The following is a 20,420-nucleotide window of genomic DNA, read 5'->3' on the forward strand; positions in this document are numbered from 1 at the left end:
CACGCGGTGTCCTGTCCTTGCAGAGTGGCCCTGCGGAGATTTCACATCTGCAAGTGACTCACGAGTCGCGACCTCACCACTAAACCGCTGCCCTTCCCTTCACCTCCCCATCATCCTCATCGCCCCCATAAGTCTTCTACTTGTGGCCTTGGGCATGCGTGGTCGTCTTGTGTAGGACGACTCGTGGAGCGGTGGTGGTGAGCAGCACTGTGCTACAAACTCGGCGACCCGAGTTCAATTCCGGGGACATCACAGAAACCGGCGGTGAGCGATGTCTGACCCTCACCCCTTCACGGCGTGGTGGAGTATGGTCAAACAACCCCCGTAACCAACACGGTGTGACGAAGCTCTCATGCAACAGGGGATTGATAAATGTCTCTAAAGCTAAGGCAGTCACATACACCAGCTCAAGGAAGTGTGTCTGGGTTCTTGTTGTTTAGAACTTCTTATAGCAGGGAACGAACAGGTTTCATCACAGCCCTGATTTCATAATGTCTGCTTGTTGAACTTCTTTCGCACCGTACGTAGCCAACCGGAGGTGCGGGGAAAGGACAGCAAACTAAACGCACACAAACAATCTGCATACTTGCAGTGTATGGATACAAAGACAAAGATCAATCACATGGCCATGCAGCCTGTTGAGTCAAGTGCTGTTAATAAGACACCTCTGAAGGTCGGCATGGCCAGCACCACACCCAGTCGCCTTTGTCTTCCCAGTGCAAATGTTTAAACACCACTCCACGTACTCATATGGGACTGAGGCGACCTAGGGGAGTTCCAGGTCGCTGGCTTCATAGCGCAGTGCACTGCTGTTACAACAAACAAAAACACTAAGACATTTGTCAAAAACACTGCCTGAACAGGATAATATAAAATACTGGTAGGAACCCACTGGATCCACCAGCCCACAGGGGATCATTGTGTCCGTCCGTCGTGCAGGGAGGGGCTGGGTGGGGAGGGAGGGGCTGGGTGGGGAGGGTGGGGAGGGTGGGGCTGGGTGGGGAGGGTGGGGCTGGGTGGGGGGTGGGGACGGTGGGGTTGGGTGGGGGGTGGGAGGGGTGAGGCTGAGTGGGGAGGGGTGAGGCTGAGTGGGGAGGGGAGGGGCTGGTCACCCCGTGGTGCCCTTATAAAACTCAACGTTGAACCTACTCACGTCGGCTTGTGCTCGCCCTCACAGTCGGGCATATTTGCAGAATACACTACGCCGCCGTTGACCCTGGCCATTGACCGAGCAACCCAACGTTCCAACCAGCTCTCTCCGCAGGAATGTGTTAGGTGATGTTCAGGCAATTAGCCCTTCTTAATGGTGCTTGAAGAAGGGCAAAACAAATATATATTTCAGAATGACATGATGAAGGGGCATTGCCAAAAACGTCGCGTATTTGTTTTCCTTTTAAAGCAGTGTTATTGATCAACGTGTTGAGTTTGTTGTTAACCGCATCTCCGATGAGCATGATTGGCTACGTATGGTGAGAAAGAAGTTCAACATATTTACTGCCAACGTAGCGTCACCAAATAATGCCTGATTAAATAGATAAAAAATTCTCAACATGATCAAGATTACGCCACGGTGTGTTGGCATAGCCCAAATATTAGATTTCCCTGCGAGAACTTCCGTTCCACATTTCTGCATAAAAGTAAAATGTGTCTTCGCAAAGAGCTTGCTCCTCATCTCACCCGACGCCCCGACCTCTGTGTCGACTTCCATCTGCGTCTTCACGCCACCGTCTTCACGCCACCGTCTTCACGCCACCGTCTTCACGCCACCGTCTTCACGCCACCGTCTTCACGCCACCGTCTTCACGCCACCGTCTTCACGCCACCGTCTTCACGCCACTGTCTTCTTGATCGCTCTGCCAAGTGGTCGCCTCCGCTGTTCACTTCCCCTCCGAATAATGGGAAAAAATGCACCCTCATTTGAGATGTGGTCGCATATAGGCATCTTGAATGAATGAATAAATACATAAAACAGTCTTTGTTGGCCGTGGTGTAGAAACACATGATACCCGAAATCATGCAGTCGAAAGTTTTTCGTACCCCAGTTATATTTTTTTTCTCCAGAGTTAGTGTCTTTGAGGTATTGCGATGTAAGACGCGTTTTCCTATTAAGATCCAACTATCTGCCCTGAAGAAGGGCAATTACTCAAAATATTAGTTTGATTTTTATCCAGTATTTTTAAATAAATAAGCCAGTGTTTGATGATGGCTGTTTTGAATATGTTATGCTGTGCGACCTTACCTACTGAGGAAACATTACTACTTTTACAGGAAATGTTGGTGCCCTAAACAGTTAAGATACCGTGGCGCACTCCTGTAAATGGCATCGCATTGTCTTGCACATCCACTTACCGTCAGAAGCCATATCTTAGTCATGGCCTAATACTGCACAGACACGAGGTTGCTGGAATTGAACCGTTAATTGTCTCAGCGAACTGCGGTGACTGAGGTCACGCCGACCGCCAGACCACCCGGCAGCGTAAGCCCACAGACGCCTGTCACTGCCCTCACCACCAAGACCACTGCCCCTAAGCAGAGTCTGGTTGCACTGACCCTTGTAATCCATATTGTGCTGTGGATTAATATCTTCTGTTACCCTAATCTATCACGTACCCTGTGTCATGTTGCTTGTTGCCGTGCTGGCGTGAGGTTTCAGAGCCTCGTAGGCATTGCTGTTGACTCTTAAAACAAGGACTTGGAAGGGAAGTAATAAAATAATAAAAATAAAACATAATAAAATAATTCTCACGACGTTTCGGCCACAACGCAAGCAGCTGACGTTTCGGCCAAAACGCAAGCAGCCGTCCTCAGGTTCTTCACCTGCGTTGTGGCCGAAACGTCGTGAGAATTATTTTATTATGTTTTATTTTTATTATTTTATTACTTCCCTTCTACGTGACTTTACCGAAAGAACCAAGAATATGAATCCCTGCAGTCACGAAAGCTTTAAATCGAAAGGACTTGGAACTTTAAGATGTTCACAATCGGCATTTTACATTTGGAGGTGTGTTTCCCTGCTGCGCGCTTGTGGGTTTTTTTTACTTTTAACTACATATTACAGTATTTTAAACTGGCAGCATTGTGTTTAACGATCGCCCTTGTTTGTAATTGTTTATTTTTGCAGGCAGATTGTTTTAACCCTGGAATGTGATAGCTTCAAATCTGAGCGACTGATTTATAAAGTCTCGTGCCAGCAAATAACAAAACACACCTTTGCTAAAATGTAGTAATTTTTCATTCCTCTAAATATATAAAGACTTTACTCTCGGTAGGTGAACACTAGTTTATTGGGCTGGTAGGGGTACGCGCACAGCTGATTGGTCTGGAAGGGGCCTCACAAACAGGTGAGTTTAACACATCGCAGGCGTTCGCGACCAATATCATCCATAATTTCGTTTTTTTTTTTGGGTTAGATCGCTTGAACATAAATGTGTCGTTAAACCCGCCACCACCCGACACCCTGGTGTTTTGGAGAGAAAATCCATTGTAAATGTTGTAGATTTGCTCTCCAACACAAGCGGTATGCTGTACTAGTAACGATTTGGTATATTCTGTTTATGTGACAGCCCTGACTAAATGGCTGTGTCGGGTGGTGTTGGTGTAACGACACCACTTATATATATTTATATATATATGCGATCTAACCCAAATAGAAGGTGGACAACCATTGCCCTGGACTGTGATATGTGTTTTCAAGGGTGAGACCCAATCTTAAAATTTGGACAGGGTTGTTTTGTTACCATGCAAAACCAAAAACTCACAAATAGAATGTTTCATGACCCTATACCGTGGGGCAACATGCTTAGAGTTCATGTCAGTCACTTACACAGAAACTCAACATTGGGTGCATTTAACAATGCTGATAACCACAGCAACACGCGTCATCTTATTGGAGTTTAAATAATTGTATTTTCACACACACACAGCATGGTAAATATGTTAATTTTTATTAGAAATATTATGTTGTTCATATATTGATGACACTTAAATAGGAGAGAGATGGTACATTTGTGTGTCGGTATTAGAACGAAAATCGATCATTTGTACAAGAGCTTTAAAGCGGCGCACGAAAGTCATAAATCCTTGTGACGTCATCGTTCACCAATGGGACGTTGCAAGATGCAGAACACCTGCATATAAACCGTCCACATTCGAAGCAGCAATTATGTCTCTCTGATGCACAAAACAATGTTCTTTGTAGGGAGACGCACACCACTCGGCGACTTTAAACAGCCTCTTGAGAAAGGGACCCTCACAAGTGAACACAAATTGTTTATATGCAGTCGGCTAATGTGGCAAGATGGCTGCCCCGGGCAGGTCGGTTTATGACCGAAATGTACAGCAGTTTCCTCTCGTATGCAAGGGTTTTCTGTAATCCAAATACAACATATATTATTGTCGTTTAACACGTAGGCTTTCGCGACCAATATCATCCATAATAGAGGTTGGGTTAGATCGCGTAAATATATAAATCCTGTAGTTGATTTGAAGCTTTCGTGACTGCAGGAATCCATAGAGTATATACATAGTTGTAATTACTGGCGAAACGTCGTACTCAGTTTGTAAATGTTGTGGCTTGGCTCTCCAACACACCTGTGTGCTGTACTAGAGACGAATTGGCATGTTCTGTTTACGTGACAACCCTTACGAGTTGGCTGTGTCGGGTGGTGGCGGGTTTTAACGACACATTTATATGTTTACGCGATCTGACCCTAACAAACCTCTATTATGGAGTATATTATTGTAATTGGCCTAAGACCCCAAGCAAGAGTACACTTTTGAACCCAATTCAAGACACATACATACACTTTCTTGGGTAAATATAAAAAAAATTACCTGTCAAAACTTTGACAGTTTTCATGAGTCAATTGAGCAAGCATACGATCACATGACCAATTATAAAAATTGTTGTAATCCAGAAGAAAAAAAACATCTTTCCAAGTTGAGTTTGTAAATAAAATATATGTGGCAGCAGCAGCCTAATGGGCAAAGCGGGTTGGACATACAGCAGTTATGTTAATAATACAAAAAAGAAATGGTAACAGCAGTTGTACCCACACACAGTTATACCACTTTACACGTTCATATATATAGCCTTATCCAAAATATTATATTACATATACAATTTGAAGGCGGACATAAATGCTCAGTTAAGTATTGCATATATCCACATAGTGTACTGTTTGTATCGTCTGCAAGGTATATAAGTACGGCAATACTCTATAATATATACATATATGTGATTGTAGTCAAGTGCTAATATTTTGTATTAAGTGCCATTTGTGATTGCAGCTTTCATGAGGACTGTGGCAACTGACAACAGCATTGGAGGGCTTTGATCTCGCAGGGTATTTGAAATGGCCACTACTGATAACAATGGAAATGATGATGGTGATGGTGATTGTGTACAAAGCAATGTGCTCGTCAGGGGCCTATCTCGAAATAAATTATTCGCTTTTCCTATATTGATCATTCTATTGTGAGACCGTGTACATGAACAGTGTACATATATTTGTTTTATGTAACGCAAGTTTCGGCCTTCCCAGGTTCACTCAGAATAAACTGAGTGCAAGTTGTCGTGGTATCCCAGCAGTTGGAGACAAGGGATATGACACGCACAACGGCTCACAGCCTGGCAGTGCCTTGCACGCTCTGCTGACCTTCATAGGTGCTCACTAACAACTCTTGCTTCGTTCATTGGCAGTGTCACTGGCGACTAGGGGGCTCTAACTCCTCACCTGGAAGCTTGGCGAAGGCAGCAGGTGGCTTCAGCGCCACACGAAAAATCCATTGAGGATGTTGGCAGGGTTGTTGGAAAGGGGCAGTCGGAGCTAATTGGCTTATTTTTACCATTACATACACAGTGAATAATGCATTCTCTTCACTGTACCCCCCCCCCTCCCCCGATGGTATTGTAGATTAGAATGCATTGTCCACACAACAAGGGCAACAGACCGCGTCGCTCGCTTCGTCGGCGCTGCCACCGAGGGGCAGCAACATGACGGGGCGATGCTCGGCACGTCGTCAGGATACACGTCCTCTCGACAATTTGGAATACCTTTACAGTTAGTTCGCACAACTGAATTGTTTTACTAACTCATCAAAACGTTGAGTATTAAAAGTAAAATTTCGATTTAAAGCTTTCGTGACTGCAGGGATTCATCTTCTTGGTTCTTTCGGTAAAGTCACGTAACTTTACCGAAAGAACCAAGAAGATATTAAAAGTTAATTGCTGAAATAAGCACATAGTTATTGAGCCCAGGAATCTAACCCAAACCCTTTGTTTATTCCGTGAGAGTTTCTGGTGCATCACCCCCTTGGCTGCAGCGTCTCCATCAGAGCTCTCGATGTCAGCGAGAAATGCATCACGCGATTTATACTCGCACACTAAACAGTCACGTGATCCTGACACGTGGTGCTGCCCCACATACAGCGGTCAGGGGGGTGATGGAGGCAACTCAGCCCCACCCACCCTCCCTCATGCCCCTGGCATCACTCAGATGGGGTTTCGTTGAATAAACGCCACCTTCTAAAATGTGAGTTCATCACTAACAATCTAAGTCGCATCACAATTCCTTAACGACCCCCGCTAAATGATTTGCCTTCATCAAGTCCGACGGCATGTGATGTAGGCAGGCTGCCAGAGAGATCCACCACACCTGTGGAGATATCTTTACCTCATCATAAACCACGCACCTGCATTACGCGACAGCGTGTGTATCCACACAGCCAATGTTCCTCCAAATACAGCCGCTGCCAGTCCCAAAGTAGCAGAATGAACCTCTGCTTGACTGTGACACTGCACGTGCTCTTAATACTGATCTCGCCAAATGCATCCTCATTCGTACTTCTGGTCCTCGATCATCCTGCTGGAGAAGCGGCGTCAAGATTGCCTGCCATCGTTTGTTGTTGTTGTTGTTGACACGAGATGTGGTTGAGCCAGAAGAACAACATGGTTCTGAAGGCAGGGAACTTCATTCAACTCGGATCACATGACCTAGAGTGGCACAGAGACGATTTAAATCATCCTGGTCTCGCCTGCCCCAGCTAAGACCTGGGTACAGCAAGCCACGACTAGATCACATTTGACATCGTGAATTGATCCCAGCTCCAATCCAGCCTTGGTCAGACGGAGATCGAATTGGTCCAATTCAATCGCAAGAGGCAAGTCTGGTCGAATCCGAAGCCGATCAGGCTCGGTCTAACCAGGTCCTGAAAATATCAAATCCAATTTGACCCAGAAACTAAGCAAGCCCCAATCTGACTTGGTCCATATCAGATCGAATTTGGTCCACACCTGACTTAATCCAGAACCCGATGTGCCTTGCCTCAACTAAAAGCCAAAACCTGACTCCAAACCCCAAACCTAACAACCCCCCCAGCTCTAGACGCGGACCCACGAGACCCCACGGGCACCTCGGGCGAGCCCGGCCCTCTACAGCTGGTTGTGGTTGGCGTCCAGGCCGTAGAAGCGAACGCGGAGGCCGTCCACGGGGTGCACGATGGGCACGTTCTGCATGCGCGGCGCCTCGGCGCTCGCCAGCTCCCAGCGGCTCGAGCCGGCCACCTCCACGGCCAGCAGCTTGAGCATGAGGCGCGCGAGCTCGCGGCCCACGCAGCCCCGCACGCCGCCGCCGAACGGCACGTAGCTGAAGCGAGCGTCAGCGCGCGCCGCGTCCCCGCAGGCGCCCTTGGTGCGGCCGGCGGCGGGAATGGAGTCGCCCGGCTCTTCGGCCGAGTCGGGGTCCTCGTTGGCCCAGCGCTCTGGCTGGAAGTGCTCCGGGTCCGGGAACACGGGCGCCGTGTCGTGCGTGTCCCGGATGCTGTACAGCACGCTCCAGCCTTTGGGGATTTGGAAGCCCTGGGTGGATATGTGGCGCAAACGAGAAGAAGAAGGCAAGAGTTTTTAAATTATGAATGAGAGCCAGAGGGCAACGGAAGACGTTGCATTTTATTTGGAGAATACCGCACCAAGAATATCGCCATTCCAAAACTGGAAATTACATTTCATGTATGGTGAAAAAAGATGATTATAATAATTTCATTCATGAATCCTGTTATCTGCAGCAACATGTGACGTCTGTGATCCCTAAAGTTAATTTTCCCATCTGATACCGTCAGTGATGTAACTGTGATGTCACGACACAGCCAATGACATCGCCATCGTGATGTCGGTAAATTACAGCTGCCGCCAGTCACAATACAGTGACGGCATGCGAGCACTGTGACCTCGACGCCTGCGGACTCACGTCCAGCTCGAAGGTGCGCAGGGCGGTGCGGTAGCCGCCCGACACGGGGGGCAACATCCGCAGCACCTCCTTCACCACGCAGTCGAGGTACCGTAGCCGCGACAGCCGCTCCGGCCCCAGGGTCGGCTCGCACTTGCGGCAGCCGTCCTCCCGCGCGTCCCCTTCCTCCGCCTCTCCTGCCGCCACCTTCGTCCTCTCCGCGAGGTTTCCCTCCTCCTCGTTCCGGTTCTGCCACTCCCTGGCGCCCTCCGCCGCGCGTCGTCCGTCCTCTCGCTTCCCCTCCATCTCGCCCTCCGGTTCGCCTTCGGCCCGCCGGTGTCCCTCGAGCCGAACTGCGCTCGCGTCCCCGGCCTCTTCGGGAGCGAGCGGCGACGAGATCCCGGCCCCTTCGGCGGCGTCTGTGGCGGCGTCTGCGTCGCGGTGCGCGCAGCCACAACAGGGCGGCTCGGGGAGGCCGTGCGCGCGCAGCTCGGCCCGCAGCTTGGCCAGCGCCTCGGGGTGCGTGAGCAGCAGCAGCACGAGCGATGTGCACGCGCTCGCCGTGGTCGAGTACGCGGCAAAGATAAGCTCCACCGCAGCCTCCTGTCACGTGCAGGCACACGCAAAGACAAAGATCCCGCACGTAGCCTTAATGGACCGTTGGGGCAAGTGTTGTTAGCGAGCACCTGCGAAGGCCGGATGGCCAGCACCACGTCCGGCCGACTCTGTCTCCCGAGTAGGCGATGTTTACCCATTGTACTCATTGTACTCATTTGAGGATTAGTCGACCTACGGGAGTCCCAGGACCGGTTCAGGTATTCCACACTCGTGTCGCCTACCTTGAGCTCCTTGGCGCTCAGCTCCACGCCCTGCTCGCGGGCGCTCTCCAGCATGTAGTCGATGGCGTCCGCGTGCGTGCGTCCGCCGGAGTGCCTCGACGCCAGCTTCTCGCTCAGCGTGCTCTCCAGGAACTTGTGCATGGAATCTCTGGCTCGCAGTCCCTGGAAATCGTCATCGAGTTACTCCTCCGCCCTCTCCCAAGACCCGCGATTGCACGCAACAATGGCTTCCCACTCGGGTTGCAGCTACGGAATGTGGAACAATCGATTGATATACTGCATCGCGTTTTACTTTGATTAGCTGAAAATAAAAACAAAACATTGCATGCAATTTTCTTGCGAAAAGTATTCTAACGTGCAGTGATGCGTGCTCAGAATGGCACTGGCAAATAGCAGGCGCGTTTTTAAGTTGGCCTGGGCCACAGACATCGCTGTGAGGCAGTGCCGGATTATCCTCGGAGCAACAGTAGCTACATATGTAGTAGCTACTGGCCCTTCACTTTCAAAGGCCCCGCGCTAAATGCTTTCAAGCTATCATTTCCGGTTCAGTGATTCTGCACTTTGCTCTATTATTATAGTACTATACCGCCTTCAACTTATATGAACGACTGGGTGTTTAAGGTTTGCGATTTGTCTGGCTGTAAAGCAAATGAAAAAATACAACTACTCTAAAATGCAAGTAATACACTTATTTGTTTCAATATTTACGTGTTTTTATTTTATTTAGGGCCCCTTTATAACATACTGTATGCTACAGGCCCCGCACTAGCTCCGCCCGGCACTGCTGTGGGGGACGGTGGCTGCTGGCGACGACGGTGCGTGGCACGGTGCGTGGCAGAGACAGAGCGACGGGCACCTTGCGGAGTCCGCTGAAGGGCAGGTCGACGGGCAGGGAGAAGATGTTGTCCACGAACTGCGTGAAGTCGGCCGAGAAGGTGGCCATGTCGGGCGGGGACGGCTCGAGGCCGAGCAGCACGCGCACGGCCACGCGGAACATGAGCGCCTGGCACGCCGGGTAGACCCGCACCTCGGCGCCGGCGCGCGCGCGCCACTCGCGCACCGCGGCGCGCACCACGCGCGCCACCCCCGGCGCGTAGCTCTCCAGGGCGGCGCGGCTGAACACCTTGGTGAGCACCTGCCTCGCGTGGCGGGAAGAGGGAGAGCCGGGATTGGCAAGGAGCAGCGCGCGGCGGTGCGACGACGGGTGGAGAAGCGACGACGCGCGTGTGTGTGCGCGTGCGTGTGTGTGTGCGTGCGTGTATGTGCGTGTGCGCGTGTGTGTGTGTGTGTGCGTGTGTATGTGTGCGTGTGTATGTGTGCGTGTGTGTGTGTGCGTGTGTACATGTGTGTGTGTGTGTGCGTGTGTGCGAGTGTGTGTGTGCATGTGTGCGTGTGTGTGTGCGTGTGTGCGTGTGTGCGCGCGCGCGTGTGTGTGTGTGTGTGTGCATGTGTGCGTGCGTGTGTGCGCGTGCGTGTGTGCGCGCGTGCGTGTGTGTGCATGTGCGTGTGTGTGCGTGTGTGTGCGTGCGTGTGTCAGCACGGGGTGTTGCGTGGAGGAGCGGTGGTGGTGGTGGGTGTGTGGGTGGTGGTGGTGTGTGGGTGGGTGGGTGGGTGCGCGCCTCCCCCCCCCACCGCGCCCACGCACCTTGCGACGCGTGCGGTGCGCCTCTCCCACCGAGTTGATGAGCGTGTTGCTGCCCAGCAGCATGCGCGTGCTCGCGGGCCAGCAGGCGCTCACGAGCGCGTGCTCGCCCATGAGGATGCGGCGCACGTGCTGCGCGCCCGTCACGCGCACCACGGGCCGGCCCAGCAGGTGCGTCTTGAAGACGTTGCCGTGACGCGCGCGCCGAGACGCGTGGAAACCGGGACCCTGCGCAGTCACGCACACGCACACACACAACACACACACAGCACGCACACAACACACACACACAACACACACACACAACACGCACACACACACAGCACGCACAAACAACACACACAACACGCACACACACAACACACACAACACGCACACACAACACGCACCTCTGATTAGTACGATTGGCTACGTACGGTGCGAAATGAAGTTCAACACACGCGAACTAAAGCTTAATAATAATAATGAGAAGTGTTATCATGATGGTAACGAGCAGAGACCACGTTGCCGTGCGATGGAGAATACGATGGGGCTGTCATTCCCAAACTCTTCTCGCAATGCTGTACCCTGAAAATGTAATAATACAATTCAAAGATAATATATATTGTGGTGGGGGGGGGGGGTACATTCCCTATGATTTAAAATAATTTTCAGGTGAAAGACTTACTTTAATTGGAGCACAAATTGGACAGTGTCGGATTATCCTAGTAGCAAAAGTAAATCCTGAAACGCTCGCCAAAGCGTGGAGATGACACGTGCTTGGAGATGACACGTGCTGGGAGATGATGACACGTCATTGGAGAGGTGACACAGAAAGGCTTCTAAATTCAACCCGCTTAACAAAAGAGAGGAAATTAAAACTCCGCTCAATCGATTCGCGGTAAAAAAAAATCTCGACAATGACATTCAATCTCCCACGAAGCAAGGCGGAGTGAAGCCTGCTGCCGTAGTCCGGTACCGAACCCGGCGTCCGCGGGTCGGGGGGGTGGGGGTCAACTTCGTCGACTCGGAACCGCCGCCTCCTCGTGCCCATCGCGGCGCTCCCACGCGGCCCTTTCGCCGCGCGCGCTCTCAAGCGCAGCGCCCCCTGACGAGCACCTCGCGCGCGTGACCGCGCGTGACCCCCCCCCCCCCCCACCGTACAACCCACAACTATTCCCCTTGCCCCCCCCCCCGCTTCCATTCACAACCCTTCCCACCCGGTCACACGCTCACTATTTACTACACACGCCACACATTCGCTTTTGAATCGTGGAACGTTTGGTCGGCGACCGTATCTCAAGTCTCAAGGCGCTTTGTAGAACACAGGGCGTCTGGCATTATTCTGTGTTGACGAGATGTTTATAGAAGAGGGAAGAATGGAGGTGTGGAGGCTGGACGGAGCTTGGAGAGCGCCGGGCCAGTGCACGGCGCCGAGACCAGCGGCAAGGCGGCTCCAGCCCACGGGACCAGCTCGGGAGATGAGCGACCTCCTTCGTTACCGCGTGAATGCGATTCGAAGGGCATTGCTCATCTCCCTTGTGCTTCCTGGAGACAGGTCGTGGAACATCCACGGTTCTGTGGCGGGAACGAGGCCATCTCCATGGGACCACGATACTTAATGTACCAGTCACGGAGGGGGATGGTGATGATTGTATGATGAGAGACGATGAGCCAAGTCGGGATTTAGACTCGTAATTGCACCACTGATTGACTCAGCTTCTCGACTAAGTAAGCGCAGGTGAAGCCCGTGCCTAGATGAAGATGTCTGCATTGCGAGCGATCATTCCTAACACATTGTCCGAGAAGGATGCGTCTATTCGTGTGCGTACACGTGCCGCTCATTCGTTGTTGAAATCAGTCACGAAGAGTCTTTAAACCGCTGCTGGGCTCGGTCAGAATGTGATCACCATAGCGGCACGTAAACACAAGACCTTTGTAGACGTGGCAATCTTGGCGGGTGGTGGAGGGTTGACGACAATAGTTTAAGCATTAAAACTATCGTGTGGCCTAACCCCAAAACAAACACTTTGCTACGAACACCTACTTTGTAAGTATATCTGCACCGACTTTATTATGAGTAATCCGATTTTTTTTAAACATTTTTTTTCTTAAAACTTTAATTGTAATCGGCCCTCACTTGATTAAATACAAGATGTTTGTTAAATAAAGTCGGCAGGGCCCACTCTAATCGAGCTCGGATTTTCTAACTTCTCACCAAACATGCAGTCGTGATCAGATATAGAAGCAGTAATATCAAAGATTTGTATTGTTTATCCAGGAAAAAGGTGCTCACTTTAATTGTTATTTTTCAGTCAAGTTATGTGTGTGCCAACGCGCCTGCTCAATATCAATGTAACCACATTCCGTACAGATTGATAAGAAACCTGCTACCTGCTGGCTGTGTTTCCTCCTACAGACAACATTTTAAGTTGCACTACAAATTGCTGTCTCGCGCACATACTCGCCCCCCCCCCAACTCTCCGTGATCCACCAACCCCCAGCTCCAAGTCGCCTGCGAGGTCTTACCTTCACTCTCGCATCCATTACCCTCTTAGACATGCCAAGCGAAGCTCGCTGCTGCTGCTGCTGCTGCGTGTAGAAGTTCCGTACTGACTCGCGTGATGGGCCACTCAAGTCCACGGGAGGTCGCTCCTTCTCCCGTGATGTCCCTGGGTGGGTAACCGCCTCCTTTGCTTGTCGGTCAATTCGCGTTGTTTAGGGTTAGATCATCGTTTCGTATTCTATGTTTAATCGTTTCGGTCTCACGCCATATATTTAACGATAACCCTCCACTGCCCGACAGAGCCAATCAAATCAAGTTGTCGCTTGGTATAATGTGCCAATTGATTTGCCGGAGGAATGTTGAGAACCAAGAGGAAATGTTGACAATCATGTCCACGGCGTGTGTCGCTCGCAGTTCAACGCGTCCACCTCTGTGCAAAATCTACCGGTTAACATTTCACCGATTCTTTTAATTCACAATTCATGTATGGCAGAGGCATCAAATGCCCATGAAATTGTGAAGGTAATAACAAGCGCACTAGCCCTGTACATATACAGACGGTATATTTATTTTGCTTATTTGATAAGCATGCCCTTACTACCATAATGCATATCACCTCGCAGTTGTGACCTGAGCCGACGCGGTGATTGAACAGCCTCAGTGGCCATCGACCACGCCGCTGAGCTCTGCCATCACAGTTCGATTCCCTCCCCAGGCATTCTGGTATTTTTAATGTCATTGTAAATAAAGGGAGCCACCGATTGACGTTGCCGCTTGTTGGGCAAATGCATTGTGATGAGCCACAACGAGAAGTAACACTGCGTGGTCACGTGTGGTAGGAAGCCCCTGTTGGGCGTTTTGCAGAATGTTCGTGTCGCGGTATTTTGAAAAAAAGAAATAGTTACACCATCACCAGAGACTAAACGCGCACCATTCGAGGAATAAAAAATTAGCGAGTCATGTATAAAATATAAAATAGATAAGACCCATCGGCCCCACAGCTTTCTGGGAGTGAATACTTTCAGCAACATTGATTCAGTTGAATCAACTCTTCATCGGTGATGACACGTGGTGTCTCATCGGGCTCTCACCTGCACTGACACTTGTGACAGGCGTGGAAACTCTCCTTAAGATATGGGTCCGGGTTGATCGCAAACATTATGACTAATGTAATAATTATCAGACTATAAATAACACAACAGAGAAGCAGATATAGAAAGTAGTCATTGTCTGCTTATCTGTTTTGTGATTTACATTCTCCACAACAATCCTCATGATTGTGTTGCGCATTCTGTAAATATGGTCAGATTTTCGAAAACGATAAAATGTAAGGGACTGTGCCGTGAAGTGCAAGAATAAACATCAACGGCAAGGTCCCGGGCCATTACCACTGCCCTCAGGCAAGGGGAGCGGTGCGGGTAGTCAGATTTGTTAGATTATTAAAGCTGTTGTTGTTTTAAATATATCGTGAAGGTTTTTTACTGAAAGCAAGTTGTAAGTCCGTTGAGAACACACGATCGCTCCTCTCTCTCAAGAACACCGAGAAAATATTCAGTACAGATATACACGTGACATTAAAATCAGTACTGTCGTAATGATAATATAATAATCTCAACTGGTAATGCGCACATCACTCACTGCCTCTTAACGAGAGAGAACGACTCAGAGGCGCGAGGAGGAATCACCCACAAGCGGGGAGGCAGCCACGCGGTGAGGAGCCGGTCCCAACAGTTGCCCAAGCTCTGCAGTCCTCTATATGTTCAGATGTTTTCAGCCAATTAACGCGTCTTTATACGTGCGGGAAGAAACCGTAGCACCTGGAGAAACTCATCCCATACAGATGGAACAGATGGAGTTCAGACATTTGCTGTACTGCCGTCCCTTGGCAAGACAAGGCTATGGCACCTTGACGCCCACGGGAAAGTCGTTTCACAGGAATGGTTTACGTGATCCACCAACCCTCGCCTCCACAGTGCTGGATTCCAGGCCACGTGCATGCCCGCCACCGCCCAGCTAAGTAGACTGTTCTGTGCCTCCTCCGTCTCCTGCGATTGTGTGAATAATGTGGTGGAAGTGGTTGTGGTGACGGTGCGCTGTGTACAGACTCGCTCTGGTAACGGCAGTGGTGAAGTCGACAATCATTGCCACGGAACCGCTCGGTGGAGGTGAGTTCGTGGGAGCGGCTGAACGACGACGCTGCTGCTGCTGCTGTGACGACGACGACCACGTGTCAGATTGGCCCGACGTGGACATGGTGGGAGACGTCAGGTGGAGTCTTATCGGAGGGGGCCTGAACTGTGACGTTTCTCGTACGGGGTGGGTCGAGTACAATTCATCACGTATCACACGTGTGCCACGAGCACATTAATTTGCCACAATTTAAGAAAATGTATATATTTACATCGGCCCAGTACGTGGGATGATTGGCTGTTATTAGCAAGCAGTGAGCACTCCATCTTTACAAATCCTAAAGCATCTGCATGGCCTAGCGAGCACGCAACACTCGGGGGTTTCAGTTTGCAAGCGACGCCTTTAAAAGTTGTCCTCAACTGCCGAGTGAGCGTCACGAAAGTAGAATCGCGTCACGCCGTTATCAACCAGGACAGGTCGTTATTAACCAGGGCAGGTCGTCATTAACCAGGACAAGTCGTTGTGCGCCAGAAGCTGGCGTCATTCCATTCGCTTTCTAAGATTAATCTTGGAACAAGCATGATCATCTTTTTGTTCGTGAAAGGGAATGACTGGGTCTACGTTAATCGAGCGTTTGTTCAGCAAATTGCGAATGTTAAGACGAATCGAGCCTCATGATACTACTCGCTGGGGGAGGGGGGTGTGCAGTTTTTACCGGGGATGAAAGTTGAGGCTCACGATATCAACTGGCTTGCCAGACGATATAGCGGAGGCAATTGTTGTTTTCACCACTTGCAGTAGAAACAACGCCATCACGACACAAGACCACGTGCACAGAAACCAACATTAACCGACACTTAGAGAGTGGCCGTGCACCCGTTGGTACGTGTACGTCAACTAGCGACAATGATGCTCTTGTGTTCAAGTTTTGCTGGCTGGCTGGCTGGCTGGAGGGAGGGAGGGAGGCACGGACGGACGCACAGCCTCGTCCTAAGGACGCGCGGCCTGGGAGTCGGATTGATGACGACGTTTCGTGCCTACTGCCGTAATTGTCTCCTAAATATCAGTGGCAACGAAAAGCTGGTTCCAAAAGAGTTTGCCCCACTTCAACAACTACTTTCATCATATATATGTGTGTGTGTATATATGTGTGTGTGTATATGTGTGTGTGTGTGTATATGGGCACTGCACGGGCTAAAGAAGAGATGGAGTTATGTGGTCCAGGAGGATGTGGAGCTGAGTGGACTTGCCGATGACCGCAAGGCCGTAGCCATGGAGTCAACATTGGAGGGGACCAAATCTTCCAGGTGGTCTGGGGGTCCCCCCCCCCAGAAAAATATCTAAATTTGAAAACGAATTTCCTGCCTAAAATATTAAAGAATTCACTAACACATGGGATGGACTTTTTATTTATTTTTTACAATAATGTCTAATAGTGTATTGAATTACATTGTTGTTCTTTATTTTCTTGTTTCATTGTATGTAATGGCAGAGATTAGGGATTCATAAAGTACAACCATAACCACAATCATATAAACAGAAATCTATGAATAGTTATATGAAGACAAGTTCAGATATTGTGGCCAAGGTTTAGCAAATTGTTATTTTTATTTACATAGCGTAGCAAATTATAATTTTTAAAAATATTTGTTTAGCAATATATTGAGCATATTTGATTATTGGAGGGGATGTGTCCCCCCCAATATATATTATAATTACGGCCTTTGATGACCGGTACCAGCGGTGTCAAGATCGGCCTCTGTGGAGGAGGAGGCTCGTGAAGGACGCTGCTACTGGGCAGTTGGAGGCAGTCGCCCTCCAACAGCAACGGAGGGCGGAGGAGCGACGCTCACAACAACGAGCGGAATGCCGGGTGGCTAAAGCACAGCAAGTTGGCACAGTAGGGGGCACAGGTGGTGCATCAGCCAGTCATCTCAGTCAGTCGACCCGTGGCTCCTGGGTCTGCCCGTGACCTACCAGCGGGGGTTCGACACTTCACCCCACCACACTGCACCCCACCACACGCGCCCTGACTGACTGCTGCGCGCATTCGCACTGCTGGGTGTGAGGGGGATGGGACTCTGAGTTGCAAGTTCGGGGTTCGGACCGTCGCGCCACCGTGGCGGCGTGGTGCCAGGCTAGGTGCACGTTGGCGTCACTGCAGCGCGTGGTGCCAGGCTAGGTGCACGTTGGCGTCACTGCAGCGCGTGGTGCCCGGCAAGGTGCACGTTGCCGTAGCCGCAGCGCGTGGTGCCAGGCTAGGTGCACGTTGGTGTGACCGCAGCGCGTGGTGCCAGGCTAGGTGCACGTTGCCGTGACCGCAACGCGTGGTGCCAGGCTAGGTGCACGCTGAGTCCACGTGAAGTGTCGCTGCTGGCACGAGGAACAGACTGAGAGACGCGCCAGCCGTGTGCTCCCCATCGTGCTCACAACAATGGACACAGATCCCCCGTGCAGCCTGCCGCCGACTGCTGCGGCAGGTGCTGATCGCGAGCAGCAGCACCGATGAAGACCGCCACGAGGGGGTGGGTGGCGAGCACCACGAGCACACGGGGGGGGGGGCTCTGTGTACCTGGACCATCCAGTGCAGAGATTCGCCGATGAGCGGCAGCCCCATGGAGCCACCCGGCAGCGGCAACTTGCAGCTGGGGTCGCGCGTGGCCGCCCACCGCATCGCCCAGAGTCGCTGCGACACGAGCAGCAGGAGCAGCGCCGAGCCCAGCCCGGCCGCCAGCGACGCGAGCAGCGAGGCGACGTCCAGCAGAGCTCCCTCCAGCATCGTCGCCATCGTCGCCCTCCTCCTCCTCCTCCCGCGAGCGACGGTCGCGCCGAGCGTCCTGGAGGAGCGGGGACACGCGTCTCCCCTCTCAGTCTGTCTCTGTGTTGCCCTCCCCACCTCGAGGAGTCACACTCCGAACCCGCCAGCACCGCCAACAGCGCATCACCACCTCCTGTAAGCTGCTGCTCGTCAGCGCGTGTTGTATGCAAACGCGGCAATGGTGCGGCCCTGCAAGTTGCTCAAGCCACTGCTGGTGGAAGGGTGGAGCGAACTCTGGAGCAAATTTGGTCGACTCTTCCCATATATGTTGTAGAGGGTAAGTCTGTTTGTGTGTGCATGTGTGGGCTTGTGGAGTTATAGTCGGCGCACTGCACTGCAACACCTGAGGCATGAGTCAGATTTTCTGACCACGCACACCATCGGGGGCGAATGGAACGAATTCAGCAACGTGGCAACACTGATTCATAATCTGGCTGGGACCTCCCCAGAGGTTGATTCAACCTAAATTGAGTTACTGGTGGGGTTGTGGTCAACAGCAACAGCGCGGATACAAAGACGCGCGGCCTTGTGGATTACTGACTTCACCTGATGGCCTCACTCGCTCGCAGCGCATGCCCCAGCAGTCTGCAAGGATACGCGGCAGGCTATTTGGAGAGGGTGTTATTCATGAAGGGATATGTCGGTTACCTGGTAGTGCGCTGGTATGGCTTCATCATCAATGAACCCTCTCGCTAACCAAGTGAGAGCCCACAGAGATTATTTGCCTCTTTTGCACGTAACATTTTGAAATCCAAGTTTTTTCAGTTATTACATTTTATTCAGACATTATTTTACTTTTCATTCAGGACGCGTGACACGAGACGCACTTTGAACCCGTCTCGTATCGAAGGCCGCGCGGTACTTAAAGTCCATTGTCGTAGCGCTTTTGTAAACAATAACCTAGCGCAGGTACATGCGGGAGAATGCTCGGGGTGTACTGGCAGCACCGCGGTCAGCAACCTTGAAGTTCAGAATGGAAGTGGCAACAATAGAGAACAAGAAGTCGGTGAGGGAGCGCGTGCCGGGGTTGGCCACCTTCACAGGGGTCGATTATCGGGCCAAAAATCTGGTGGAAGCAGCCACATGTGGTATGCGATGGGAGCGCATCGTGGGCTGTCCCTGCTAAGCGATGGTGCTGCTTGTACGATGGGAAATACGCTTTAGTGGGGGGATGAACGCGGGCAAGCTGCCACTCATAACATCACTCCATGAGTGTGTGCTCATTCACGGATCCTAATTAGCCATGCCATATGAGCAGCTATGGCAAATCAAGCAAGGCGATGGAATAATAATGAATCACGGTCCTGCAATAATCATTACATCGTATGCTTAAATATGGTCAGGGCTGTGTGGGACGGCGCCGTAGCGGAGAAGTCGTCATCCAGAAGTAGATAGACAATGGACAAGAGATGATGAATATCTCTCCCTGAACATGAGACTCGTGGTCTCAATGTCTTGTAGATGTGTGTGTGCGTGAGTCATCACGAGAAGGTGTCAAAGCCGCGCCGAGACCAGCGGCTCCACAGCCTTTGATCCGACAAACAAACAAACAAAAACAGCCCTCGACACGTTCGCGATTAACACTGCGTTAAATAAATAATGAGCGACGTTTCGGCCAATGCTCCTTCTTCGTAGCATTTCAATGTAGAAGTTAAACAGGCAGAGTGGATACTACGGGTTGAGGACTCTGCATTTGCCAAGCAAGGGGTCTGATGAGAATGAAATGACCGCATAACCCGGGCAGCGATCTCCGCGTGCATGGGGATCGCTGCCCGGGTCGAGGTTTAGACGTCGCCGGATGTGAGAAAGTTCACGCAGAGGCAGACATCGATGACTTGTGGGAGTGCGCGCGTGTGCGTGTGTGTGTGTGTGATAACATCGCACCTGTGTGTGCGTGTCTGTGTGATAACATCGCACCTGTGTGTGCGTGTCTGTGTGATAACATCGCACCTGTGTGTAAGTGTGTGTGGCCATCGCGCAACGAGGTGTCTCATGCGCTAAGATTCCGGCCACCCGGTCTCGTTGCTGCTCGTGATTGCATTCCGGTATCTCGATCATACGCGGGGCTGGAATTGGTCTCCCTCGGGTGCACTCGGCGTGCGTGAGGTCCCAGTGCAGTGTTGTGGTCGCAACACAGGAATTGAGAGACAGAGGCGGCCAGGCGTGTGTGTGTGCGTGTGTGTGTGTGCGTGTGTGCGTGTGTGTGTGTGTGTGCGTGTGTGTGTGTGTGCGTGTGTGTGTGTGCGTGTGTGTGTGTGTGCGTGTGTGTGTGTGTGTGCGT

At 51.1% G+C, this 20,420-nt stretch overlaps 1 protein-coding gene across 2 annotated transcripts; it reads right to left on the bottom strand.

The window, feature by feature from the left end:
* Nucleotides 1-3,927: 3,927 nt before the first annotated feature.
* Nucleotides 3,928-18,100, bottom strand: LOC144721736 (cytochrome P450 26B1-like). 2 transcript variants are annotated; one of them, XM_078599618.1, is made up of 8 exons: nucleotides 17,894-18,100; nucleotides 10,710-10,934; nucleotides 9,921-10,199; nucleotides 9,065-9,226; nucleotides 8,655-8,828; nucleotides 8,247-8,417; nucleotides 7,754-7,858; nucleotides 3,928-7,687 (listed from the first exon to the last, which is right to left on the bottom strand). In XM_078599618.1, exons 1-8 carry the CDS (start codon nucleotides 18,098-18,100, stop codon nucleotides 7,433-7,435), a joined length of 1,578 nt encoding a protein of 525 aa, XP_078455744.1. In that variant the 3' UTR covers nucleotides 3,928-7,432. The 2 variants fall into 2 exon arrangements, with proteins under 2 accessions (XP_078455744.1, XP_078455743.1); XM_078599617.1 differs by having other exon boundaries at nucleotides 3,928-7,858; nucleotides 8,247-8,407; nucleotides 8,702-8,828.
* Between the last annotated feature and the right edge of the window lie 2,320 nt (nucleotides 18,101-20,420).

The sequence above is a fragment of the Lampetra planeri genome, chromosome 12 (assembly GCF_965212315.1).
Source record: "Lampetra planeri chromosome 12, kcLamPlan1.2.h2, whole genome shotgun sequence".
Lineage (NCBI taxonomy): Eukaryota > Metazoa > Chordata > Hyperoartia > Petromyzontiformes > Petromyzontidae > Lampetra > Lampetra planeri.